Source organism: Carlito syrichta, unplaced genomic scaffold, assembly GCF_000164805.1.
Source record: "Carlito syrichta isolate Samal-C Ts95f unplaced genomic scaffold, Tarsius_syrichta-2.0.1 Scaffold311553, whole genome shotgun sequence".
NCBI classification, from domain to species: Eukaryota; Metazoa; Chordata; class Mammalia; order Primates; family Tarsiidae; genus Carlito; species Carlito syrichta.
The window spans coordinates 127,181-151,574 of NW_007255649.1; the positions used below are offsets into that span (position 1 = coordinate 127,181).

At 46.0% G+C, this 24,394-nt stretch overlaps 1 protein-coding gene across 1 annotated transcript; it reads left to right on the plus strand.

Moving 5' to 3' along the window:
* The first annotated feature begins 16 nt into the window (after positions 1–16).
* On the plus strand, positions 17–24,394 carry LOC103271350 (calcineurin-binding protein cabin-1-like). The gene is given in 15 exon segments (XM_008068829.2): positions 17–99; positions 793–838; positions 3,667–3,825; positions 4,730–4,751; positions 8,496–8,625; positions 10,332–10,481; positions 10,877–10,941; positions 14,432–14,464; positions 14,467–14,596; positions 17,959–18,098; positions 18,565–18,791; positions 20,604–20,694; positions 21,227–21,414; positions 22,284–22,436; positions 23,591–24,394. Coding segments are annotated over 15 exon segments (1,893 nt in total). The 3' UTR covers positions 23,867–24,394.

Below are 24,394 nucleotides of genomic sequence, written 5' to 3' on the forward strand. Positions count from 1 at the left end.
CAGCCTTCCTCCCAGGATGGCTGTTGGCATGTTTGCGGGTGAGGATACTTGTCCAGTGGTTGAAGTGACTTGCAGGGTCCTGTCACAGTTGCTGGAAAGGTGAGAGTTAGCGTGTTTTGTTGGAACCTGTTGTTCTGATACTTGGATCCTTTGCTGTGTAGAGCTGTTGCCGGGGTGTCCCCAGCCTCTCTTTTTGCAGTGGATAGTACCAAGGACATCCTTACCACACAGACTGGCCCGGTTCTCTCCCAACATGTTTTAGTCCTTATATTTTTTTCCCCTAGCTGATGATTTGTTGATCATCCCCACATTCTGAGAAGGCCATAGCTTTTCAAGGTAGAAGAGGTTATATGGTGGAGCAGAATTCTATTCATGTGTGGGTGGTTGAAGAGATGAGTTACATCTCCATTGAAAGCACTTCATCTTTTCCTCTTAAATCCCTGTTTTTAGATTCGAATTGCAGCCTTAAATGCCAGCTCCACGGTTGAGGATGATCATGAAGGAAGCTTTAAAAGTCACAAAACCCAGACAAAGGAAGCTCAGTTATGTAATCCAAGGTCTTTTTCTACAGGTGGACCTTCCATCTCATTTCTGTAGATGGAACCTCATTTTAAACACATTTAGACATCTCATTAATGGGATTTTAGGGAGAAATTCCATTTTGAAAGATGGCTAGCTCTCCATCTCATGTGAAACCTGTTTCACTTAGGAGACTATCATGTTGAAGAGAAATTATATGTATTCTGCCAGTGTATGTGAGGGCCAGTGCAGCCCTGGAACCCACTTCTCCAGCTGGTGCCGGCTTTCCGTGCAGCCCATTTTTCATGCAGGCCTCAGAGTTGGCATACCCAGGGAATGGTAGAATATTAGTGGTAGATGGTGCTTTGAGGTTCCCTAGTGTGTTATATTTAACAGCTCAGTCCCACCAAAATACTCTCATTTCAGATGCCAGTTGCATGTACTGAGTGCCAGAATACCTACACTTCTGTCCACCTGTGCTTCAAAGTTGGGGATCTCACCCTCCATCCCCTTTAGGTTCAATAATTTGCTAGAATGGCTCACAGAACTCAGGAAAACACTTTACTTACGCTTATCAGTTTATTGCAAAGGATACATCTTAGGAATAGCCAAATGGAAGACATGTTTATGGCAAGTTATGGTGGGGGATGCACAGAGCTTCCATGCCCTTTTAAGCTTTCTTAATTTTATGGCAGTTCTATTACATAGGCATGACTGATTAAAAGGGTTATCAACTCAATCTCTAGCCCCTTTTTCCTCCTAGGAGGTTGTGAGATGTTCCAGCTGCCTAATCACATGGTTCCAACTGTCTAATCACGTGGTTGGTTTATCTGGTATCCAGCCCCCAACCTGCTATCTAGGGAACCCTAGCCACCTATTACCTCATTAGCATAACTCAGGTCTGGTTGAAAGGGGCTTGATATGAATAACAAAAGATGCTTCTGTCACCTCATCACTCAAAAATTTCCAAGGATTTTAGAAGCATATGTCAGGAACCAGGGACAAAGAGCAAATACAGATATTTCTTTTCTTTTTTTTTTTTTTTTGAGTTGGACTCTCACTCTGTTGCTTGAGCTGGAGTGCAGTGGTACCATCATGGCTACCCCAGCCTTGACCTGCTGGTCTCAGGTGGTCCTTCTGCCTCAGCCTTCCAAGTTGCTGGAACAACAGACGCGCACCACCATGCCTGGCTATTTTTTTTTTTTTGAGTTGGAGTCTCACTCTGTCGCCCAGGCTGGAGTGCAGTGGCACAATCATGGCTACCCCAGCCTTGACCTGCTGGGCTCAGGTGATCCTTCCACCTCAGCCTTCCAAGTTGCTGGAACAACAGGCATGTGCCACCATGCCCAGCTAATTTTTTGATTTATTGTAGAGATGAGGACTCACCATGTTGCCCAGGCTGGTCTTGAACTCCTGGGCTCAGGCAATCCTCTTGCCTCCTTTTCCCAAAGTGTTGGAGTTACAGGTATGAGTCACTGTTCTGTGTGCACGTTTTGCTGTTTAGTCTGAAGTAGACTCTTGTAGCCTCCATAAATTTGTTTACACTATTGTTTGAAGAGTTCTGTACCTGGAAGGACAAAAGTACCTGGGGTCCAGCCCTGGTCAGCTGGTTCTTGGGGACCTTTTTGTAGTATAAACCAGACAACAGTAGGAGATAAGTGAAGGGGGCTTGATTCGAGCTTTCAGTCTTCTTGGTGGAATTCCCTAAGAGCTCCAGAGTAGATAGACTCTTGGATTACTCAAGGGATGCTTTCTGAGCATGAACAGTAGTAGTGTTTAAGCCACATGTCTCAGGAAAGAGCTGCTTTGTCTCAGTGAGTTTTTTTCTGTTAGAAAATGTTTTTATTCTTTGTCCTGTGGTGAGAGCAGTAATTTTCTAATCAGTAGTTTCTTAGAAGATATAAGATTTCCTAAGAATTGTCATAAAAGCTGTGAAATAACTTTTCACATTAAGCATATTTGCAGTTCTTATGTTCTTTCAGCTCACTTAAACTTTTGATATTGAGGGTAGGAATTATGTCCTTATAGAGGTCAGATACTAACTTATTAAATTAACATGGCTGTGGTCATGTGATGAGTTATAGAGTTGTGAACTCAGCCTTCTGACTCCTAAGCCAGGATGAAACTCCAGGCCTTCCTACTGCTCCCAGGGAGCTACTCACATCTGTGTCCTATCTTCATACCTGGAGACACCAGCCAGCCCGGGTGCTATAAATAAGAATTTCTAGTGGTACATCACCAAACTCTAGTGTCCAAGGCTCTAATATTGGTTGAGAACAGTGAGTACTGACCAGGCCTAGAGAGCAGGGGTTGTGGGGAGGGGACACACTTGGATGCAGAGGCCTGTGTGAATTCTCCCTGTGTTACTAATTGCGCATGTGGCCTTGAGTGAGTTATTTAATCTCTCGGTGCCTTCCAGGTCTACACCGATATAGTGGGAATAACTGAAAAAGAATAGCTGTGAAAATGGAATGAACTGGTATTGTTAATAGTATGAAGAACAGAGCCTGAAACCTAGCACTTGATACGCTAAAAGTCATTAGTAGGAGATAATTGCTGTCATCTCCTGTGACCATCGCTGCCTCTGTGGGTATCTCTAATGCGCCAGACACAGTGCTGTTGCTTCCCATGCACACTTTAATCCTCACACTATCTTTCAAGGAAGGGGTCTATAGCCTCACCTTAGTGATGAGGAAATGGAGGCTCAAGATCACCATTCTGCTAATCAGAGTTGGAGCAGGAATGTGAACTGAGATCTGTCTTCACAGCACATAGTCTTTCTTTAATCCCACAGGACTCCCATATTTTCTTTTTCTTCTACTCTTTTCATTTCTTTTACCTTTTAAGTATTTAAGGAATGCAAATATTCAAATTGACAAAATATATCAAGAAAATGTTCTGAGTTAAATTTGCCCATGTAACTTGTTATGTGCTATTACTCTAGCTCTTGGAAGCGTGTGACTCTAGGAAAGATAAGCTGGTCTTGCTAGTCAGTTATAAGATAGTTATGTCACTTTTGCCATTTCCCTGGGTAGTTTGAGTGGCTTGGCCAGGATAGAGCTGTGCCCCATTTGTTTCCATGGTGCCTGCTCAGCGAGGGATCTGATTAAGTATGTGTGTGTGCCCTTCTGCTTGTGCTGTTTCTAGGCAGTGATGCTGGACTCCACGGATGTCAACCTTTGGTATAAAATTGGGCATGTGGCCCTGAGGCTCATCCAGATCCCCCTGGCTCACCATGCTTTTGAGGAAGGGCTGTATTGTAATCCTGATCATTGGCCCTGCTTGGACAACCTCATCACTGTCTGTGTACACTCAGCAATTATACAAGTGGGTCAGGCTTTAATGCTCTCTCCCATGTGCCAGTGTTTTGGGGGACAGAGGAAAGAAGGAATGAAAATGTTTTTGTATCCCTGCTTTATTCTGCTTGTCTTTCTTGATTTATCAGATGTTTTGTAGTAAAAAGACGCATGTTTTCTGAATGTGTTTCCCTTTGCCTATTTCGTTTCATTCCTGCATTGTCTCATCTTCTGTGTCTTAGTGTATTTGGGCTACCCTAGAAAAATACAGTAGATTGGGTGACATCGTAATAGCCCCAAGAGTCTTTACTCATCCTAGTGTCAACATTTTTTATTTGTTTTTTGAGTTGGAGTCTCACTCTGTTGCCTAGACTGGAGTAGAGTGGCACGCCTGTAATCCCAACACTTTAGGAGGCGGAAGTGAGAGAATTGCCTGAGCCCAGGGGTTCAAGACCAACCTACAGTAAATCAAAAAATTAGCCGGCCTGTGGTTACAGCTACTTGGATGGCTGAAGCGGAAACAGAGTAAGACTCCAAATCAATAAACAAACAAACAGACAGACAAATAGGAACAGAATAGAGTATGTTGAGGAGGATGAGGCCTGCTTACCCTTCCTATCTCCAGTTTACAGCCATTTTACAAATCTTTTTACTTGAGGCAAAATGTACACACACTAATGCGCATAAATCTGAAACCTATCAATTTGCATGTGTGAAAACACATCAAGATATGGAACATTTGCAGGCTCCAGAAGGCAGGCTACTTTGGGTTCCTTTCACTCATTACTACCTCCCTAAGGCAGCTGTCATTTCTTTGATGACAGCTTGCTTGTTGTTGAACTTCCTTTAGGTAGAGTCAGAAAGCGTGTACTCTTCTCAGCGTGGCTCCCTCCGCTTGTCATCCTGACTGGGAGTACACCTGTCTATGTTACAGCAGTTGTTAGGTATTTTTTTATTGCTATGTAATCTATTATTTTATCTACACAAGTTAACTATTCTGTGCATGCACCATTTGGGTTATTTTCAGGATTTGGCCTCTTAGGTATAATGTTCTGAACATTCCTGTATATATCCTTCAGTGAACATACAAAGGGGTACCCAAAAGTGTAATTATTTTTTGGAGGGCAGACCCCTTGTAGTACAGGCTTTTCCCAATAGGTAAGTGTTCTAGGAACCCATTGGCGTCAGTGTACCAGCTAGCGTTGTTGTGAGAGGCTGCATTTGGCTTCAGTGAATTTGTGGTGGGGGTATTCTTTCAACATGCTTGCCTATTTTATGATGAACAACCTGCCCACATCGAACTCAGCGTCCAGGAGTCTTTGAGCAGAAACTACATGACCCATGTGCCCCACCCTCCCTATTCACCCAATCTCATACCAAGCAATGTTTGTTGCTGTTTACTTGGTGAAACAAGTCCTTAAAGGGTAACGTTTTGCAAAGGTAGAAGAGGTAAAACAAAACGGCAGAAGCACTAAAAGGCATCAACACTGACAAGTTCAAAAATGTTTAAGCAGTGGAAAAAGTGTCTCGATAGGTGTATCAAATGGAGAGTACTCTGAAGGTAATGAAGTTTAAACATGTAAGAATAAGTACACAATTTTTTATAAATAAATTCTGGGGTTTTTTTGGCCCCCCATCATATGTAATTGTTCTGTTGCTTGTCTCTGTCTTCATTCCCTCCAGCAGAATATAACAATTCTGTGGGGCAGCAGTTTCTTCTTCCAGAGGCTCTGGGTCTCTTCTTGGATGTTCCTCCTACAGTTAGGGTACCGTCTTTGGAGTTCTGCCTTCCTTCGCCAGCCAACTGCTTTAGTTCTTTGTATACTTCTCTCAAAGTAGAAGTTATGCTTGGTAAACTCAAGTCCTTATGGGGAAAATAATGTTTATATTAGGGTTCTCCAGAGAAATAGAACTACTAGGATATATATACATATGTAAAAAGAGATTCATTGTAAGGAATCGGCTCATTTGCTCTTGGAGGCTGACAGGTTCCAAGATGGACAGGGTGAGTCATCAAGCCACAAACCCAGAAGAGCATTGGTATGGTTCGAGTTTGAGTTCAGAGGCCTGGAACTGGGAGAACTAATAGTGTAGCTCTGGTCTGAAGGCTGACGGGCTCAGGAAGAGGTGACATTTTGGGTCTAGTGAGAAAGTAGGAAAAAGCCGGCATCCCAGTTCAAAGATAGGAAGAAATATTTTGTCTTTCTTGGGGGGAAGTTAGCCCCTTTTGTTCTAGTCAGGCCTTCAACTGATTGCATGAGGCCCACCCATGTTAGGGAGAGCAATCTGCTTTACTCAGTCTACTGAGTTAAATGTTAATCTCATCCAAAAACATCCTCACAAAAATCCCAAAATAATGTCTGGCCCAAATCTGGATACCCCATGGTCCATTCAAATTGACACATAAAATGAGCCTTAAAAGGGACTGAATTGAGAGCCCTGTTAGATTTTATCTTCATTTAAACCAAGAAGTAAAAACAGCATGTTAGATTGGCTCTCAGTGGCATTTTATGTGTTTGAGGTGAATAGGTAGAGATGCTGTTGGGATAAGGCCTGCTGACCACCTCTCATTCTCTTGAGGTTTCCCTGTCCTTCCTTCTGCAGGTGTGTTTGTGGAGTGTAACTAGTGAGTTTAGCTTATGGCAGTTAATATGCCTGCTGAGAACTGGCATCATCCAAGTGCTCAGTGTGCTTCCTGGGTTTTCTCTCTGGGAGTCACTGATGGCCACCCTTCAGGTCCTGCTGTAGTCCCAGAGAAACCATTTCCTTTGTGTGCCTGAGGCAGCACAGGTGGGCCATCAATTCAACAGTTCCGTCTACAGCTTGCTGGAACATGCTGGAATTGTGTACACCTTTCCCTGCTTGCAGGCTGCACAGCCTTTGTGTGCTTTGGGATGTGTGATCCCTGCTGAGTATTATAACCAGGCTGAGTTCTCTCCCTCTAAGCATACTAGGAGCACATCACTTCTTTCCTCTCTCTTGACGCTTCCATGCCCAGATCTCTACTTCTGCTATGGCTTTCCTCCCTATTTTGCTCCTCTCCCCTAGGTGTTTCTTTTTCTGGTTATCTATTTTTAAGAGACAAGGTCTCACTCTTTCACCCAGACTTGAGTGCAGTGACACAATCACAGCTCACTGCAGCCTTGAACTCCTGGGCTCACAGAGTCCTCCTACCTCAGCCTTCCAAGTAGCTGAATCTACAGGTATGCGCCACCTTATCCGGCTAATTTTTCTCATTTTTGGTAGAGATGATGTTTTCCTATGTTGCTTAGGCAAGTCTTGAAATGACCTCAAGGGATCTTCCCACCTTGGCCTCCCACAGTGCTGGAATTACAGGCTTGAGCCACCACTCCCGGACTTTGGTTATTCTCGATAGTAGTAACTTGCCATTCTTCCATACCATACAGAGAAGCTGAGCAGGGCATGATAGTGATCCCAGTGCCTGGGTAGAGTGGAGCTGGTGCTCTGTGCATTGTGCCGTTTCTCCTGTGTGTTCACCGGTGAGACCTGGATTGTTCCCGTTTATAAGTGTTAAAGGCATTTATAATTTATATTGTAGTTCTGCTTTCTGAATCCATGCCATGCCATTTTTCTCCATGCATTAGTTGACCTGTTACTGTCTACATTCCCAGAGGACCTGGAATGGGCACAGTCTTTCCAGATTAATGACTTGAGGAGGCTCATTATTACATTCACATGAATCTAAAATTTTAGGCAATGACTTTAAGAAAGATTTTTTAAAAAAGAAAATAAAATTTGGAAAATTCAGGTAATCAAAAATTTAGAAAGCCAGTTTTATGTATACAAATGGAGTCATATTATATGACCTGTTTTTCCCCTACTTCTGCTTAGTGTCATATCATGGCCTTCTTCCTGGTCAGTGGCACACTCTTCTACCATCTGTGCAGCGGCTGCTGGGAGCACGTTGTGTGGATCAGCCATAGTTTACTTACCAGGCCCCCACAGTGGACAGAGTGGTTTCCAGTTTTCTTGAAGACTTTTAAAAAATTTTATTATTTATTTATTTATGTTTTTGAGTTGGAGTCTCACTCTGTCGCCCAGACTGGAGTGCAGTGGCTGCTCTCGGCCACCACAGCCTCGACCTGCTGGGGCTCCGGCGATCCTTCCACCTCAGCCTTCCAAGTAGCTGGAATTACAGGCGCACGATATCACGCCTGGCTAATTTTTTGATTTATTGTAGAGACGAGGTCTCACCAAGTTGCCCAGGTGGGTCTCGAACCCACGGGCTCAGGCAATCCACTCACCTCAGCCTCCCAAGGCGCGGGATTACAGGCTGAACCACCGAGCCAGCTGAAGGCTGTTTTTTAGTTAGCCAATAGCTAATCACTGTGAGCCTGAAGCTTTTTTTTTAAAGCAGCAATTCCTAGAAGTGGGGTCACTGAGTACAGGGTCTGTGTATAATGCTTGTGGTCCTCCAGAAAGGTTGTGCTGTCTACCCTCTGCTGGTAGCATTTGGTCTGTTCACCTTGCAGTGCCCCATCTATTCTGGTTATTATTTTCAGAAATCTTTCCTGATTGAATTGGTTAAAATGGTACTCTTTATCAGTTACCAGGCATTTTCTTGATTCGAGAGTGGGAACATTTTCCTGGTGTTAACTGGCAATGTCAGAGCTTCTGAGTGCAGTGTCAGAAGTCATAAACTATTTCTTTTTCTGCCAGCATGTCTGTACTTCATCTGCAAAGCTTGGGAGAAGGACTGCCGGAACAGCAAAGGGCTAGTTCTCAAGGAGAAGATCTTTGAGGAGCAGCCTTGTCTCCGGAAGGACTCTCTCCGAATGTTCCTCAAGTGGTATGCCCTGCCCCTTCCCGTGCCACATAGCCAGTGAAGGTCAGGAGTGTACCTTATTCTCTCAGGTCCTGACCTCCCAGCCGATGAACCCTCTGTGCTCTGGGCTTCATGCCCTGCTGCAGTTCCTCATCTGATGAATTGACCTTGGACTGCCTGTTATTTACTCTGCATTGCCTAATCTCTGGTTGACCTCTCAGGCTGCTGCTCTCCTTTCCTACTGCCCTGCCAGAGCTCAGTGTCCTAGCTCTCTTCTGCATGCTTGGGCAACCTGTTGCCTAGCTTGCCTCCTTGCCTCCTGCCTTTCCTCTTTCCAGGGTTTTGTCTGAAACATGCTTCTGTGTGGCATCCTTGCCTTGCCTCCAGAGCAAGCCCACACTCAGTTGTATCACCCAAGAGATCCTTTGAAGCCCGACGTCTAGTTCTACCCCCTCACCTCCTGCTTTTCCCTCCTAGGCTCCTTTGGTTAAAACTACCCTAAGTTCCTGGCAGATTCTTAGCCTAGTCCCACTGTGCACTGTCCTGTATCCTCATCCTGGCTCCTGCTGTGTCCTAACCTGGCATGCTGTCTTCTCACTTCTCCAGCTGTCCTACCATTGCGCTTCCTTCATATTCTGACTCCCAGGCTACCTTTCAGCCACTTTCTGAGCTCTAGCTACTCCTCCCTCTGGCCCTCTGGCCCAGCCAACTCCCCCTGCCCTCTAGTATTCCTTGGTCCCTGGAACTCACCTGTAGGGTACTTATTTATTTCAGTGTCTGCCTCTTCTGCCTTGTTGAGGAGGTAGGAACTGAGGGAATGTCTGTCCTGAGGGAACTAACCTTCTTGGGGGAGATAAATGATAAACACATAAAACAGAAGTTTATAAGTGAGTGACTCTGAGGTGCTAGGAGGCATCAGGACAGTCTAGGCAGGAGGGCAGGTGTTACTGGGTCACCTCAGGCAGTGGTGTGACTGTGGGAAAGCACCTGAGGTTTCAAAGCCCTGCACTTTCTGCATTTTGGTGTCACCAAAGACTGGTGAACTTTGCTTATTTGATGACTTTTTGTTGGGATGGACAGTATGGGATGGTTAAGTTCTATTTCAATTGTCTAATAATAATTGAGAGAAATATTTTATTTTTCTGTGGCTTTTCAGATGTTTCTATGATACTGTTAATATATATGAAAACCTTTTCTCTGTCCAATTTGAATTGTCAAAGGAACAAAGGGTAGTGGTCATTTCTAGTTCTATGTGGGTATTAAAAATGCTAATTATTGCCCTACCCAGGCCAAACTTAAGTGCTTATTTTATTTGTGGGAAGAATCAATGCATATGAAAGGGTATTTTTTTTTTGAGTTGGAGTCTCACTCCATTGCCCAGACTGGAGTGCAGTGGCACGTTCCCGGCCACCGCAGCCTTGACCTGCTGGGCTCTGGCGATCCTTCTGCTTCAACCTTCCAAGTAGTTGGAACTACAGGTGCGCACTACCACGCCTGGCTAATTTTTGATTTATTGTAGAGATGAGGTCTCGCCAAGTGGCTCGGCAGTTCTCAAATCTGCAGGCTCAGGCAGTTCACTTGCCTCGGCCTCCCAAAGCGCAGGGATTACAGGCTGAGCCACCGAACCCGGCCATGAAAGGGTATTAATTTAAATGCATCCCTGTCTGTAAACTTCAGCCTTGGCTCTAGTTTGTAATACTGTGATTTCTCGTTGTCTTATCTGCCTTTAGTGACATGTCAGTTCATGATGTGTCGGTTAGTGCGGCTGAGACACATGCCATCGCAGACAAGGCCCTGGGGCTGCGGAAGAAGAGGCAAGTGCTGATCGTGCTGGAGAAGGAGCAAGACTTGAAACTGGTGCAGCCCATTCCCTTCTTCAGGTAGGTCATTGGGTATCTCTGGGAATGTTGGGTCAGCTAGTAAGCTGAGATTTGGAACACTGCCCTGTACAGGTGGGAGAGTCTCAAGGCCTGACCCTGGGCCGGTGATGTGGATGGGGCTGGGTGCGTGACCAGAGGGCTAGAGGTGCATACTTATTGTTAACTACTAAGAAGCAGGTCAGCTCTCTCTCCCTGAGTCCCTTTTTGCTGTCACCGTGTTGATCGCAACCACCTGCCACTTTCCTGTATGGCCTCTCTCAGCCTACCCTACCTAGAAGGGAAAAGAAAACTAACATGTTCTAAGGAAGGGAGGAAGCCAGAGCTCAGAGCAGTTAAATGGGGAGCATAGAGTCAGCCCCAGGGAACTGGCTCTTGAGACCATGCTTTCTCTCCAGGGGAGAAAAGTGCTTTTTCTCACAGGGGGAGCCCTGCAAAATGGGCCTCATTTTGCACAGCCCTCGTGAGTCCTGTGATGTGTGAGGCCTTCTTCCTCCAGGAAGAGCAAACTGGTGTTGGTGGCCCCTGGAGTTGGGGCAGCTTAGCCCTTTAGTGAGCTCTGGCATTCCATTTATATATTTAAATTCTGACATTGAATCTTTAAACTTAGCATGCCTTGGTGGAAGTGTTCCATTTCCACTTCCCCCCACTCCCTGCATACTCTGAGGGCATTGTCACACAGTGGTCTAGAGCTCCTGCCCTACATCAGACTGACCTAGACAGTCCTAATGTTATTAATTGGGTGACCCTGGGAACTGAGGCCACTTTCTAAAAAGGGCAGAACAATATTTCTCTTGTAGGATCACTATGATAATGAACTAGAATGGCCTAGCACAGAGATAGCACTTAGTACCCATTCAGAAAGGGCTGGTTCTGGCAGTTGTGAGTTCTCCATGTGAGCTCCCCAGGAATACCTTCATATCCAAGCACTGAGATGGACAGAAGATAAGGCTTTTCAGGCTGCTCTGAGACTCTCATCTGGTACCCTCCCCATCATTTCATCAGCTGGGTTAGAGTCTCCATCCTGTCAGTGTTTTGGAAGGGACCTGGTGAACCCTGTTACAGTGAAGGAAGAACAGACCTGAGGACATCAGAAGGGCTTATAGTGATGTGAATGGAGGAGAGAGGGCTGGGAACTGGCTTTGTAGCCACCCTCTATGCACTGGAGGATGGCCAAACGGAAGCAGGAGGGTGTTAGGCTTGGTAATTAAATCTGGGACTGGGATCTTAAAACAAGAGTATAGATTCTCTCTCTGGGAGCAGAGGACATGGGGCTTTTAAAGTAACTGACATCTATCCCAGGGGTCAGAAAAACTTTTCATGTAAAGAGTCAGGTAGTAAGTACTAAAGTATTTGTGGGACACACACACACACACACACACACACACACACACACACATATACTTATATATATATATATATATTTTTTTTTTATTGAAGTTTCACTCTGTTGCCCAGGCTGGAGTGCAGTGGCACACTCATGGTCAACCCAGCGTCGACCTGCTGGGCTCCAATGATCCTTCCGCCTCAGCCTTCCAAGTAGCCAGAACTGCAGGTGCGAGCTAGCACACTTGGCTTAATTTTTTATTTATTGTAGAGGTAAGGTCTCACCAAGTTGCCCAGGCTGGTCTCGATCCTGCAGGCTTGGGCAGTTCACTCACCTCGACCTCAGAAAGTGCTGGGATTACAGGCTGAGCCACTGAGCCCGGCCTATTCTTTTTTTTTTTTCTAACAACCCTTTAAAAATGTGAAAACTTGCCAGGCGTGGTGGCTCATACCTGTAATCCCAGCACTTTGGGAGGCTGAGGTGAGAGAATTACCTGCCCAGGGGTTCGAGACCAGCTTGGGCAACTTGGTGAGACCTCCTCTGTACAATAAATCAAAAATTAGCTGGGTGTGGTGGCACACACCTGTGATTCCAGCTACTTGGGAGGCTGAGGTGAAAGGATCACCTGAGCCCAGTGGGTCAAGGCTGTGGTGGGTAAGAGTGTGAATCTGACTCAAAATAAATAAATAAATAAAAATGTGAAAACCATTCTTAGCTTGTGGGCTACACTAAACAGACTACAGGGCATAGTTTACTGTCCCCCAGTCTCTTCAGTACCTAGTAGGCATGAGTAAGAGCAAGGCATGAGTGAGTTAAATGGTGTATTTATTTGCGCACTAACTGGTGAGCAGATTCTTCCCTGTCTGAATTTAGTACTAACCGAAGGCAGAAAAATGTCCTGGGAGGCTCCATTGTTCAGATTCTGGATTTTGAAGCACTTTTTATTCCTGTCTCAACACTTCCTGGATGCCAGCTCTGTGCCAAGCAATGTGCTCTGTGCTGGGGATGCAGTGTGACATGGCCTGGTTTCTTGCTGGAGGCAATCCCAGGGGTGGGTCAGCCACCCAGAGGAAGAAGCGCAGGGCTCAAGTTGGTAGACTCTGCTAAAAGAGCAGCTCAATGCTGGGGGGCTCTGAACAGGATCCATACTGCTGTGGGGATTGGGAAAGGCTTAGGTACTAGAGCTAGAGTCTACTGGAGGCATAGGCATTGTCAGGTCAGAGGCCTGGGCCTGGGCCATGGGTGGGGAGTTGTTTCTTTGCAGAGGGCTGCCTACCCAAAGGTCCTGTGGGATGCAGGAGTATGATTTTCTTTGAGGAACTGAAAGAAAGCCTATATGGTAGAAGTGTAGGGGGTGGTGTGGGATGAGGCTGTGCAGCACCGTGGGGCCAGGCTGAGCATTGGTCTTGATCCTGAGGCATGGGAAGCCATTAAGGGATGATATATCATGCCATGCTATACAGTATAATAGATGATATACAACATAGTACACAACCCAGAATGTGAAATTCAAAACAATAATAGCACACAGCATAACACACCACACCATACTACAACAAAACACACAGTAGTCTCATGTTGCCATCCACTGGGCCTTGAGATGGTGCTCCCAGCAGACCCTGCCCAAGGGCTTGTTAAACCCTTTTTGACCACATCTTTGTTGGCAGTCTCCCCCTCCCCCCCAAAAAAACTCCCAGATTAGTGGCAGCAGGGAAATTCCACAGGTGTTTTATAGATTTATCTTTCAGGGGAAGGAGTTTTTGAAGTGATCCTGATTTTCATACCTGCCTAGTTGAGTCTGAAAGTGTCTTAGGCCAAGATGCTTCTGGGCCTTCTGCTATAGTGAGGGGACTCTGGCATGTATCTCCTTGCCCAGTGACAGTCCTCCTGGGACCATTTGATGCTCAGCTGCTAAGTACTGGCTTTTACCACTTGCAATGTGGGAGCTAGCAGGTCTCCTCTGCTGGTCCTGCTCTCTTGCTGGCCATGTGCATTCTGAGTTCTTTGACCTTAGAAAATAAAGTCACCATATGTGGTAGACTATTTTTATACTGTTTTATTGATTTTTATTATTGAAATTGTAAAGCATTTTTGACAAAGCTCTCGTCTTTTCTTGATTTCTGTCACTGAAAAAAGAATATCTGTCAGTTAAAGAAGCTTCTGAATGAACAAGTACATGGTTGTTTCTAACTTTTTTCTTAATCATATGAGACATTTTGCTGCTATCTATAAAATTCACACTGTTCTGTTGCTCAGAAGGTCCTGTGTAGGATCAGTGCCACTCACTCACTGCGTCCATCCCTAGTCTGTTAACTGAGACCATGGGAGTTCAGCCAACCAGTGGGTGGGGTGAGAGGATAGGGATGTTCTAAAACCTTGCTGCTTTATAGCTGTGGAAAGTAGTTTTGAAATTCTGACCTATGGGCCTTGTGAATTTAAGAAAGGTGTGAGAGCTAAGGAATTTAAAATTAATTTTATTCAGAACTTTTTATTATTAAGAAACATTTCTTGAATGTCAGAGTTTAATGCTGGTAGAGTTATAAAATAGGGGGATTGATGTGTCTGTGTGGTGCACATTTTTCACCCTTGCCACCTTGTAAGATTTTAATTTGTACTCTTTGTGAAGGTGATATTTCTGGAGGAGATAAATCCAAGAAAGGATAAAGTGGAAGGAGATTTCAGAAGAGAGCGGAGAGACAGCAAAGCGGCGGTCTGCTCGCGTGCGAAACACCAAGTGCAAAAAAGAAGAGAAAGTAGACTTCTAGGAGCTTCTGATGAAGTTTTTGCCATCCAGATACTGTACACACTTTTTCTGATTGGCAAAAACAAACTCACAAGCCACCAGCCTACCCCACCATTTCTCATTCCGTTGTCACCCTCTTCTCTAGGCACCTCCTTTGTGTTACCCTAACATCTGTGTAGATGTCTGAAGCATAGATCTCTCTGGATTGGGATCTTGGGTCATTCTCATCTCTCTCTGCTTCTGAACTTTCTGAAGGCAGGAGCTATGATTTGCTCATCTCTTGGGCGTTAGAGGCAACACACACATCCCCATGTACTCTCAGATGCCTACTTGCTGGAAGGCAAGGGGCTGCTGTGCTTTGGTATAGATGCTGTGAACACCCCCAAAAGGGAACTTCCCTTCTGCTTTCGGGGCTTGCTTGATTAGCTCTGGGCTCAGCAGTTTCCATTTCATGCTGAGGAGGCGGCGGAGGAGTTTGTGAAGTGTTTCTTGGTTTTGCTGGTTCTTAGTGTTCTTCAGAAGAGCCTAGGAGAGGAGAAGGTGCCAGTCTCCCCAGAGTTGGGAGGGACCCTGGATCTAGTGCTGATCTACATAGGTTTTCACTAGTTCTCCTCCTTTTTTGTCCTTGCTCTCTCACCTCCTTCAGAGGCTTTATGGTCCTCCATTCCTGAACCTTCCTGGCATTTATAGTACTGGTAGGTGGACTTTCTTGATATACCCATTCCTCTGCTCTTAGCTGAACGGAAAAAGCAATTCATTTGCACCAGGCCGTCATCTGTCAGCCTTCTAATATTTTATTGGCACTTTTTTTTGTCTGCTGGGGCTTCCTCTCCAATCTTCTGCGTCTTTGTGAATTTATACCTTTGTTTCCTTCATAGTTACTGGAGTGGAGTCTGGGAGGTGACCACCTGTGTTGTTGTTTTATTTCATGTCAGATTATTTCAGTGGCCATGAATTGAAGCAGAGAAGGAGAGACCAGAAGATGAAGCCAGAAGGTGGATTGTAAATTTGTTTTGCAACAAGATTCCTAATTTTCTTAATTTGTTGTCTTTCTGTCTCTGTGGTGAAGGCGAAATGCTTAGAAATCACGATTATTCTCAGGAAGTATTTGATGTAAGACCAAAATGATGAATTTCTCCTAAGGCATAGTACCAGGAGGTGTCCCTTTGAAAGAGCTGCAGGCATATATTACCTTAAGAAGTGTGCAATATTGTGCTTTTACGAAACTTGAAGGAAGGATTTAGAGACTTTTTTGAGTTAGAGTCTCACTTTGTCTCAGTGCTGGGCTCAGGTGGTTCTTCCACCTCAGCCTTCCAAGTAGTTGGAATTACAGGCACGTACCACCATGCCCAGCTAAATTTTTGATTTATTGTAGAGATGCAATCTCGCCAATTTCCCCAGGCTGGTCTTGAACCCGTAGGATTAGGTAATCCTCTCATCTCAGCCTTCCAAAATGCTGGGATTATAGGCATGAGCTACCATGCGGCAGAAATTTTTTTTTTTGGAGTTGGTGTCTTACTCTGTTGCCCAGGCTGAAGTGCAGTGGCATACTCGTGGCCACCGCAGCCTCGACCTGCTATGCTCAGGCAATCCTGACTCCTCAGCCTTCCAAGTAGCTAGAACTATAGGTGTGCGCTACCATGCCTGGCTTATTTTTTTATTTTATAGAGACAAGGTCTCACCAAGATGCCTGGGCTGATCTCAAACCCCTGAGCTCAGGCCATCCTCTGCTTTGACCTCCCAAAGTGCTGGGATTATAGACTTGAGCCACTGTACCCGGCCCTAGAGACTTTTTTTTTAAATGGGAGGAGACATTCCAATGGTTTCAGTGATGAAAACAGAAAAAGAAGCAGCAAAGAGAAAGTATAAAACATGCATGTGGAATAGCAAGGAATTAAGTTAGGTTGGGCTAAAGGTTATGCCATTAAAAAAAAAAAAAATCCTTGACTGGGCTCAGTGACTCAAGCCTGTAATCCCAGCACTTTGGGAGGCCGAGGTAAGGGATTGCCAGAGCCCACGGGTTCAAGAACAGCCTGGGCAACTTGGCAAGACCTCATCCCTATAATAAATTAAAAAATTGTCCAGGCATGGTAGCGCGCACCTTCAGTTCCAGTTACTTGGAAGACTGAGGCGGAAGGATCCCTGGAGCCCAGTGGGTTGATGCTGGGGTGACCGTGAGTGTGCCACTACACTCCAATCTGGGTGACAGACTGATACTCTGACAACAACAAAAAAAAAGATCCTTAACAAAATACTTGGGACAAAGATACATAGTATCTCAATTACTACAGTAAACTTGTAATACCACATGTATTTTTTTCTCAAAACATACAAATAAAACAAGGAAGAGAAAAGCCTTAAAGAAAGAGCTACAGTACTGTGCTTTGGTTGACAACTCCAAGCGGTCTGAGTGACCCCATCTTCCCCTTAGCCCTGCTTTCCTACCCCAGGGTCTTATTCCCTAGCCCCCTTTATATAGAATGGGTTCTATTTTCTTAACTTTATTTTAGTTGTTGTTTTCCTGTGTGGTTTTAGTGTCTGATTCTTTGAATGGTCAGGCAAGAACAACATGATAGCTTGCTTGATGGAGTGAGTATAGTATTTGAATGAAGACATTCCACATACCCTGAGTGCTTATGCCTTGGAGAGCTGGATTAAGAGGATGCCACTAGGGTGGCCAAAATGTGGTCCTTGTGTGGAGTCTGAAAGGATGGTGCCTATTAGGAGAGGTCTCTGCATTCCCAAGGATGGGCCGGTCCCGCGGCTTTGTGAGGATCTATGTGGGACCAAGTTCAGATAGGCCTCATGTTCCCTACACTCTAACTACCCAGTCCCTTTCTCCTTGCTTGCTAGGCTCCCTGAGGTTCTAGAACACACCAGGTGCTCGCTGGCTTATGCTTTTGGACCTGCTCTTGTCCTACTTCTTTGCATGGCCAGCTCTTCTCCTCCTTTGGTGTTAGCTTGAACATCATTCCCTCTGAAAGGCTTTCTCTTACCTTGCTTTCTAAAGCAGGGCCCTTGTGACCCCCAGTCTCAAGCACTGTGTCACGGTTGATCCTTATTTGGATTGTTTTGTTCACCTGTTTATTGCCATCTCCTTCTTTAGCAGGTAAGCTTACTGTAGGTAGGGTCTGCCACACTTCTGGCTGCTGAATCTGATGCCTGCACAGTGCCTGGCATGTGACCGGCACTCAGTAATAATCTGTTGATGGAATGACTGAACAAGTCAGGGTACAGACCAGATGTCAGCTCACAAAGCCCTGGAGAGAGGTGGCACCTCCTGCAGGCCTGGGCTCTCACCCCACTCATTTTAGCCTTCTTCCTGGCTCAGATTTAGTTTCTCTATTAGGAAGAGTTCAGATGCTGTGCCAGAATGTGTGGTGTGACTTTGTGATTTTGCATGTTCTGTGCAGGTTAAGAAAACTGGACCCTGAGGAGGAGGATGATTCCTTTAATAACTACGAAATCCAGTCAGAAGCTAAAATGGAAACCTTTCCAAGTATGGGGCCTCATAGACTGTCATTTGACTCAGCCACATTTATGGAATCTGGTAGTCGTTGAACACTGATCATTTCCTATTGGGAATTTTTCTTCTCACTATCTATAACATGCTCATATTTTATTCTGGGAGAATGGTTCTGGGGTGTTTTTCTAAGTGTAGTCAAGTGACTGCCTGGATTAGTCTTAGGCCTGAGCCCTGTGGTCTGCCATAAGGTCTGCTAAAATGTCCAGGCTCATGTTTGCTGTGTTTCCTTAAGGTTGAATTCAGAGGCTTGGCTTTGCAAATTGGATGTATCTGAGCACAACTATTGAGTGAGATCAGTGAACATGGCAGCAACTGGTGGTGGACCCTTTTGATATTCATTTAGAGGTGGAGATTCAGACAGGTTTGCTCACAGTTGTGAGGGCTAGAGCTAGACACGTACCTCAGCAGCCTGATCTCAGCACCACAATGTGGTATCGTGTCTACCTGGATCAGGTGATGGAGGGAGGGCACAGGTTCTCCCCTCCCAAAGAGAATAGGAGACCATGGGATGTGCGTGAATTCCTGCTGGAGAACTTGACCAACGGTGGCATCCTGGAGCTGATGATGCGCTACCTGAAGGGCATGGGCCACAAGTTCTTGCTCAAGTGGCCGCCGGGACTGGCAGAGGTCGTGCTCAGCATCTACCACAGCTGGCGGAGGCACAGCACCAGCCTGCCCAACCCACTGCTGAGGGACTGCAGCAACAAGCACATCAAGGTTGGGGCCTCTCAAGGGCTGGCATTGGACTGGGTTTAGTGAACAGGGACAGGAACCGTCAGAGGTATGGGGCTGCTGTTGTGCTCAGCCCCCTTGGCTGTGTCTACTTGTGGTCCTGGACACTGGGCTACAGCGGGGCTTGAAGTAGGAAGTCATGGGACCTGGTTTGTGCCCAGAAAGATCCCTGGTAACTGAATGGAAGATATACTCCAGTGAGTGGGCATGGGGGGCCGTCAAGACGCTGCTGCCATCTGAGTGGTAGTGGTGGCTGAGATTCATGGTGGTACTGGGGTAGGGGATTCTGGAGGCAGAGCTGGTAGGATGAACTGGACAAAGGATATGAGGGAAGAGAGTCATAGGGAGGCTTTTTGGGTCAATGACTGAGATGGAGGAGAGCTCACCAGGAAAGGCTTGGGGAAAAGGGAAGCATCTGATGTGTTTGAAGTGCCAGGACTGTGACCAAGTGAAAAAACAGAAATATAGAAGCTAGGTAGGCTCTTAGGGGAGTAGCAGGGGCTTCCAGCAGTTGGGGGCTAAGCCTTCCTCAGTCTGGTCTGCCTGCTGCACTCCATGCTCCAGGCTCCTCCACTGGATAACTACTGAAGCTCAAGGGAACACAGGGTGTTCCGGCCCCCTACTCGTATTGGAGGGGGAACACTGAATGTTAAGGCAGGAACACAGTGGTCTTTCTGGCTGAGGGCATAGAAGGTAGAGGAACTTATGGGGTCAGTGGTCCTTTGCTAGGCACCATCTACTCAGATACCTCAGAGACTACCTTTTGGCAACTTCTGCCTACTAAGCCTCCCCCTTCCCGGGGGCAATTGTGGAACAGGAGGAGTCAAGGGTTTGGTTTCCAGGCATACCAGGCTGGTCATTTCTAAGCTGTGCCTGCTGGGCAAGTGCCTCCTTATTGCAGAGCCTCAGCTTACTCGAGTGCTCTGGGAATGGTGCGCCAGCCTCCCGGCATTTTTAAAGGTTGAGAGCTATAGTTTGGATGCAGCATCTTGGCAGGTGATGGGGCTGCCTCTTCTACAGGACAGTCTCTCAGGATTCTGAAGACGGCTTTCCAGTCCGTTCCAAATATTGTTCCAACATAGATCTATGTACCTCTTCTTATGTTCAGGCAAGTAGCCATCTATTATCTCTTATGAAATGTAAAGTAGACCCAGCCTGTGTGACACAGCCAGACCCTGTCTCTACAAAAAAATGAAAAAGAGGCCAGGTGTGGTGGCACATGCCTGTAGTCCTAGCTTACTACTCAAGAGGCTGGAGTGGGAGGATCACATGAGTCCAGGAGCTCAAGGCTACAATGAGCTATGATTGTGCCATTGCACTCCAGTCTGAGTGACAGAGTGAGACCTTGTCTCTCAAAAAATAAAAATAAACAAATTGAAATGGAAAGTAGATAGAGAAAAAAATATATATACAGACTTGAGATAACTATTATTTTTATCAAAAAGTAAATTTTAAGCCAGGCACCAGTGCCTGCAATCCCAGCAATTTGGGAGGTGGAGGTGAGAAGATTCCCTGAGCCCACTGGTTCGAGACCAACCTGGGCAACTTGGCGAGACCTCAGTTCTATAATAAATAAAAAAATTAGCCAGGTGTGGTGGTATGCACCTGTAGTTTCAGCTACTTGGAAGGCTGAGGCAGAAGGATTGTCTGAGCCCAGCAGGTTGGGCCTGGGTGACAGAGCGAGACTATGACTCAAAAAAAAAAAAAAAGTAAATTGTAGTTTGGCTTCCTCTTACCCTCTACACTCTGACGGGTCTTTGTGACATTGTTCTTGACCTTCCTGTGCCTTTCCTGCAGGACATGATGCTCATGTCTCTCTCCTGCATGGAGCTCCAACTGGATTAGTGGCAGCTGACCAGAGGCAGAAGCTCTGCAGATAGGAGGCATTGTTTTCTGTGGCAGTGCTGATTCTTGAACTCCCAGCAGCCAGGAGAAAGCTGAACAGGGGCAGCTGAGTTGTGGAATTCAGACTTACGTCTGCAGTAGGCACATTTTCTGGGTTGGCTTGTTAGGGTGCCAGAGAAATCAGGACATTCAAGAAATGGTTAACAGCAGCTGAACCCCCAGAGGGAGCCACCTGCCTGCTTTTGCTGTTGCTTGGGATTGAAAGAAACAGGATCTCAGTTTTGATGTGACCATTTGATGCTTTATGTGTCCCCAATAATTTTTCCACTACCACCTGGTGGAATGTAGATATGCTCAAACTCAGTCTATAAAATTTCTTCCTGCCTCCTACTCTTGGAGTCTCAGCATCTCTAACTGGTTAGACCTCTCTGATACCTGCCACTCTAAGGCTTCAAGGGACCCAGGATATCCCTGGAGACAGGGTGGGTGTAGTGAGGGCTGAGGGCAATTTGCGGGGAGCAGAAGAGCATCTGAATGCTACTCATGAAGTTAACTTGGTTCCTTATGTTTTTCAGTGTCTCCTCGGAACAGCCCTGCTGGTGTGGTGAATGGCAGATTTGGGCCCGACTTCCCAGGGACCCACTGCTTGGGTGACCTTTTACAGCTGTCATTCGCTTCATCCCAGCGTGACTTATTTGAGAATGGCTGGCTGGAGTTTGTGGTTCGTGTTTACTGGCTGAAGGCTTGCTTCCTGGCGCTGCAGGTTGGTTCCATGGTCAGCTGCTTGGGGAACATGCCCTGGTACCTGGCAGGAAAGGCAAAAAACTGACCATGTTGCGAATGTGTGTGTGTATGTGAATGCTCATGTGCATGCCCACCACCTGCCCCAGCACTGAGCTTGGCATGAGGAAGTGGAGAGTTGGCGGGGAATACTCAGTATCTCAGAAATCCAGACATGACCACCCATCTGTAAAACTCCTCAGCATAACCACTGAGCTCTGGAAAGGCTCTCTCTGACTCCCACTCAAGATTGCCTTCTGGTCTTGACCTTTTGCTTATGTTTTCCTGAAGGAGTCTGAGTGAGTACTTGAATGGATGCAGAGCTTTCTAGAAGGGAATTATCTACCAGCTTTGTAAGAGTTCTGGGAATACTTCTCTTCAGAGGCTGGTCTGGAAGGCTGGGGTGGATTGACTGTTACCCAGCACCTTGCACACAGTGGTACCTGATACATGTGGTAGAATGAGGCAGAGATTGCCAGGGTCCTGTTAGCAGCCATTTGATATGAGAGTAGCAACACTGATGTGAACATCAGTCCTGGAATTAGGACAGGTCTAGGTCGTAATCCTGGCTCTGCCAGATACCCAGCTTGCTCAAGTGTCTTCAGTGTCCTCATCTGTAAATGGGGTTGATGATACCTCCCCTCACAGAGTTGTGGTTTGATTATCACTCATTTAGCAAGTATTTATTGAGCCCCAACTAAATGCCAAGTCTTGTTTAAGGAGTATAGCAGTAATTGGATAAAAAACACCCTCATGGCATCCACAGTCTAGTGGACTCAAGGATGTAAGGCACCTGACACAGCACAGTTAACCTTCTGACCCCTCTTTTGACCTGGTTTTCCTTCTGACCAGGGAGACGTGGAGGAGGCCCTGAAGAACTATGACATCTGCACAGAAATGCTCCAGAGCTCTGCTGCCATCCAGGCAGAGGCAGGGGCTGAGCAAAGAGACATTGTCATCCAGCTGTCCAACCTCCATAATGACTCCATTGTTTCCCTGGAGGAGGTGAGTGGGAGTTTTTTTAATGGTGTTTTCTTGGTCAAAGATGTATTCTAAGTTGGCCCAGTTAGTCCAGGCCTGACCTGTCTCAGGAACGAGAGAGCCACCCACATGCTGAGCAGGGCCTCTGGAGGGAGGGCAGGAGAGGTCTGGGGGAGGCCACCCTAGCACACTAGGGCACTGCAGATCCTTGATGAATAGCTCATTCAAGCAGCAGGTGTGGAAGTTCCTACAAGCAAGATTTAGAAATAGTTATTGCTCAGCTCTTCTGGCTACATGTTGCAGCCACTCCAGTGGGAATAGAAGGAAATACCAGCTAAAGCAGACCAGTGGGCTGATCATGGGGCTGGATCAGCAGTGTGTGGTACATATGCCAGGTTCTACTTGGGTGGAACTTTTCTCATTGTGTGGTTTCAGACTCCACGGCAGCTCCATGCCTGTGACATGCCCACGTTGGGTGAAAATGGCCTTTAGACTTTTGCTGAGTGGTTTCAGGGCAAGTCTAGGTGTAGTTCCCTGCTGCCTGTACACTGGGGTCATGCTAAGCCCCATGTGATCATCCGTGGTGTGTGTCAGCCTCTGGCCCAGACCTGCTGAGTCTCTGACAGCCTGGAGCTCTGTAGTTCTGCAAATCTGGTTCATTGCACTGTGACCAGGTGGTTGTCCATCTATTTTGGCAGATGCTGTTCTAGAACCCCTTTGCTTCTAGGTCAGTTTTTGGTTTTTGGTGTTTGTTTTTAAAGAAGGGAATGCCTTGACCTTAATAGAAATACTGGAAAAAAACCCCAACTACATATACATGTATATATATACATGTATACACACACACACACACACACACACACACACACACACACACACACACACACACACATTTAGCTGGGTGTGGTGGTGTATGCCTCTCGTCTCAGCTTCTTGGTAAGTTAAGGTGGGTGGATTGCTTGAGCCCAGGAGTCTGATGACAGCCTGGGTAACATAGTGAGACCTGGTCTCAAAAATAAAACAAATAAATAAATCATATGCATTTAATATAAATACTGATAGAGTAGGTGGAGTAATTTTGATCCTCCTTATCTGGGTCTGATAAATGCAAATGCTGGCCAGATTCAGGGAGGATGTAAGGGGTTTGCCCTCAGACAGCATTTCTGGGCCTTTTTAAGATTGAAAAGAACCTGAAGTCTCTGGAGCGGTGCCAGTCCCTGGAGGAGATTCAGCGGCTGTATGAAGCAAGCGACTACAAGGCTGTCATGCATCTGCTCCGTCCCACTTTGTGCACCAGTGGGTTTGACCAAGCCAAACACCTGGAGTTAATGACGTCCATTCCTGAGAGGCCAGCACAGCTGTTGCTGCTGCAAGTGTGTGTTGCCAATGTCCCTCACCCCTGCTCACACCTTCTTTGCTTGCTTGTTTATATGTTTATTCCCTGGAGCTTCTGAGACAGCCCTTGAGAACACATTCCTACAAGAGAAAAGTGGGAATCAGAATCACTAGTCTAATCCCCAGGAAAATGCCAATCAGAAGATATGGTCAAGACTAGGGAAAAGTTAGAACCTAGGAGTGCAGGTTCTAGGGTTCTGCGTGGCTCAGGGTAAGCCCCATACTTGACTCTGAACTTCTTGGTGGCAGAGGAGAAAGAAAGAATAGTCAGGACATCGCCTGTCCATCCTTCTGTTTTTTCATCTGTCTCTTTTGTTGTTGTTGTTACTTTTTATCAGTATTGAGTAGATATAAAAATGGATAAAATATCTATCTGTGCAGTGTGAAGGAGCAAGATAAAACAAAGATCCATGGACAGTTTTGTAGGTTTTTTTTTCTCTTCCACCCCAGTACTTAGTTGGAGAAGAAGAACATCAGCATCGTGTTTGAAGCCACATGTGCCCTGCTGGCTCTCTCTGTGTCCTTTAGGAAGAAACTCTTTTAAAAACAATTTTTTTTTTTTTAAGATGTTGAGTACAATTCAGGAT